This window comes from Lactuca saligna, chromosome 8 (assembly GCF_052625555.1).
Source record: "Lactuca saligna cultivar CGN05327 chromosome 8, ASM5262555v1, whole genome shotgun sequence".
NCBI lineage: Eukaryota > Viridiplantae > Streptophyta > Magnoliopsida > Asterales > Asteraceae > Lactuca > Lactuca saligna.
Window position 1 is genome coordinate 21,246,701 of NC_136424.1, and position 4,021 is coordinate 21,250,721.

The window sequence follows — 4,021 nt, forward strand, 5'->3', positions numbered from 1 at the left end:
TGCTTACTATATCTCTTACACACTTGTCCCGATTTAGCATATTTAGCTGGAGTAGTTAGTCGTTATATGCAAAGTCCAAGAGATTCCCATGCACATGCTATTAAGGAAATTCTTCGTTACTTGTGTGGTACAACATATTTTGGGATAATATATAAACAAAGTAAAAATATGAGCTTGTTAGGTTACTGTGATAACAATCATAATGTTGATGTTGACGATGGAAGAAATACAACAAGACATGTTTTCTACCTTGGTGACTCACTTATCACTTGGTTCTCCTAGAAGCAAGATATAATAGCTTTGTCCTCAAGTGAAGCTGAGTTCATGGCAACTACTGTAATTGTGTGTCAGGTAGTTTGGTTAAGGGAGTTGTTAGCTGAGTTGAAAGGAATGAAGAAATAGAAGGTGTTGATTCACATAGACTACAAATTAACAATTACACTGTCAAAGAATCGTGTATTTCATGAAAGAAGCAAACACATGCACACTCGATTCCACTTCATTCGAGAGCATGTTGAAAATGGTCAAGTGACGGTTGAACATATTTCGGGGGACAAGCAACGACCAACTCCATTAACGAAGGCCTTAGCTCGGATAAGGTTCATAAAAATGAGATCGTTACCTGGCATGCAAGAATTATCCTTGACTCATAAATTTAGGTGGTGATTGTTGGCGAATTATCTAAGATCGGTGTGCTGGAAGGCGTGTCTTGGTCCAGAAGTCGATGGTTTGGAGTGGTGTCCAAGTAACTTGGAATGTTGTCCAAGTTATTCTAGATTCCTAGTATTTCCTTCAGCAATAATGAATGCAGTACAAATGAAAGTTTGAGGTGTTTACAAGTTTGTTACCTAGTTATATACTAATGTGTCTAGATTGGTGTTTGTATGTGTGTGTGTGTTTATATATATATATATATATATATATATATATATATATATATATATATATATATATATATATATATATATATATATATGTTTCGTTGGATCCTATGAACACAAGTAGATTGGAATTTTGTATTAGTTTCTTCAATAATAAAAGTGGTGCGAGTTTATGCAACTTACTTTTCTGTTATATACTTTCTATTAACTTTACAAAAGGCTTTGGAGTGAATGTAAAATTGGATAATTGTGAACTAAATCGAGGATTAGGTGTGGTTTCAATTCTTCTTATATAGGTTCACAAATGACAATTTCAAGAGCTCTAGTACGGCATTTTGAAAGAAAGTGAAACGTTGATTTAATTTTCAATGGGGTGTGGCTTTATCGGTCAACAAAATGTATTGGAACATGAAGGTAGAAAGCCATAACCATGGAAGCCAAATCAACTTTATTGGGTGTGATTTTCTTTAAGATATAGATTTTATTGGGGGTGACAAGGCAGTATGAAACTGGTTATAAGTGTAAAAAAAAAAAAAAAAAAAAAAAAAAACCCTTCTATGGGAAACCCTCTTCTCGACATATCAGCCATAGTTGACCAATATTTCCTAACAAAGTACATATATCGCTCTACAACTTTCTATTATTTTGCTCACAGAACTTTAAATAAGCTTCTAATTTGATCGGTTTCGCTAGGGGTGTCAATTTATGACACGGCACGACAAAAATACATGACACGAAAAGAAATTGGGACGAAATCAAAATTCGAATTCGTTTTCGTGTCAAGTATAAAAACATGATGTCGTATTCGTGTTTACAAATCCACACGAAATTGACACGATTGAGCATGTGTTTGTCGTGTTTGTCGTTTTTATCGTGTTATATATGATTAAATATGAATTAAATAAAATAACAGTTATGTAATATTATATTTATCGTGTCGTGTTGTCGTTTTTTAATTGGTTCGTTTTCGTGTTAGTGAAAAAAAACACGATATCGTATCGTGTTCGTGTTACAAAAAACATTATCGTATTGTGTCGTGTCAGACAAAAACACGACACACCGACCCGATTTGATAGGCCTAGGTTTCGCTAGTAGTGAGGTTTTTCATGTTGTTTCTTCCGATTTTCAATTCTAAAAATTTAGGGTTCTTCACTTGCTTTTAGTAATCAAGCAGCTACACAGCTAAGATACGAAATTATGGAATTTTCTGTAGGTGAATCCAAATAAGATTGAAATCAACCTTATGAAACATCTCCAATTCTCACATAAACGCGATTGATGAAGATATGGACAATTCCAATGCATATGAATTCGATTCATCAACCTTGCTAATTGTCTGTTTCTTTGAAATTTCAGATATGGCCTGATTCCAAACAATGCTATCCTTGCCAAAGACAAGCACTTGCCTATGTGAGACGACGATTCTTATTATTAAGCATTTTACATTTTTCGTTGAATGTTAATAGTGATAAGCTATTCAATCAATAATCACTTCTAACTCCTTCAATATATTCAATTCATCATACATTATATTTTCTTAACTATTTAGATCATAACTCCATGTCACAAATTTTGTACTATTTTCGAGTAATGTTTTTTTTTAAAGCGAGAATTCGGTTCCAATGTTGAAGAAAGACAACAGAACAAGCACCACATATCTCCGTAACTAAAGTTGAAACGTTGAGGAAAGGGGGTAAATAAGACAATTCACATAATACCAATTCCTAGAAAACCCTAACTCCATCTATCTCTCTCCCTACAAACACCGGGAAAACCCTAAAAACGAATCAAATCAGATCAAATCAATATCGTTTTTGGTACCAGAAGTAGTAGCATAACCTTGAAGAGCATCACCAGTGAGTCTACAAACCCTCCATTCCTGCATAACAGTAGCTCCCATTTCCTCGTAGAACTTTATCGCATTCATATTCCAATCCAGCACAACCCACTCCACCCTCCCGTACCCCATCGCCACCGCCTGTCTAGCCACCGCCGACAAAAGCATCTTCCCCAATCCCTTCCTCCGATAACTCTCCCTCACGAACAGATCTTCTATGTAGAACCCTGGTTTCGCCAGAAACGACGAGTAATTAGGGAAGAACAGAACGAATCCAGCTACGATCACTCCTTCCTCCATCGTCGATGACTTGAAGACTTCCAATTCGGGATCGGAGATCGGGTAGTCAAGATTTAGGGTTTTGTGCGTTGGTGTGAATTTGGGGTGGTGGGCGACGGAGGAGGAAGGAAACGGTTTTGTGGAAGCTTCGATGAGGAATACGGTGAAGGATTCGAAGGGGTTATCTTTCGAGAAGAGAGTGGTGGAGAGGGAGGATTCGGTGGCGGAGCATAGGTCGGTGAGGCGTTCGAATACTGCCATTTGGTAGATCATTTTGTGGATAACCGGGACGTCGAGTCTAGTTGCGAGGCGGATCCTGGTGAAGAGTGGGTGGCTAGTCGGGAGATCCATGTTGAGCTCGGGGGTGGTGGTTGGGAGTGGTGGTGGTGCTGCGGCGGCCATTTTTCTCTCAGTTGGTTAACGTCGGCGGTTTTCTACGTTTCTCAATAATCAGCGGCGTTTGGATAGGGGTCGAGAGTGTGTGGTCCTATATAACGTCATGGGGAAGATGGTGCCGAGATACAAGGGTAGTTTTGTCTTTTTCTTCTTTTAAACCATTTAAAAGATATTCATTTAAAACAAAAATTAAAAGTTCAAAAATTCAAATTTGACATATAATTTTAGCATATAAAATAAAGCAACTTATCAACACTTTTATTTTTACTTTTGTCTGTCCATGTGTACTTTGAGAAACGTACTTTGAGATACGAATTAAAGTTTTTACTTGTAAATTTATTGGAAAATAACAAATAAAAAGAAATAATAATTATAAGTTTTGCCGGTTTAAGAATGATCATCTCATCTCCAATTTGTTGGTTTAAAAAATTATCATTATCAGGAAAATATATTTAAGTCACCCAACTTTAACATATTTTTACTATTTAACTGCCATAATAAAAAATTCGTATTTTTTTTTTTTTGTTTGCTAAAGGCGTTATAAAAAAAATATAAGAAATTAAATATTTTTTATATTTTATTCATATTCATCTCTCCACCATATCATTTCAAATGATGATCTACCGAT

General features: G+C 35.9%; 1 protein-coding gene across 1 annotated transcript; it reads right to left on the minus strand.

Moving 5' to 3' along the window:
• Positions 1-2,538: 2,538 nt before the first annotated feature.
• LOC145012061 (GCN5-related N-acetyltransferase 8-like) lies at positions 2,539-3,475 on the minus strand. The gene has a single exon (XM_078970826.1). It carries the CDS (start codon positions 3,397-3,399, stop codon positions 2,674-2,676), a length of 726 nt encoding a protein of 241 aa, XP_078826952.1. The 5' UTR covers positions 3,400-3,475; the 3' UTR covers positions 2,539-2,673.
• Between the last annotated feature and the right edge of the window lie 546 nt (positions 3,476-4,021).

Coding starts and splice junctions, on each gene's coding strand:
- LOC145012061 (XM_078970826.1), bottom strand. CDS start 3,399: ATGGCCGCCGCAGCACCACCACCACTCCCAACCACCACCCCCGAGCTC.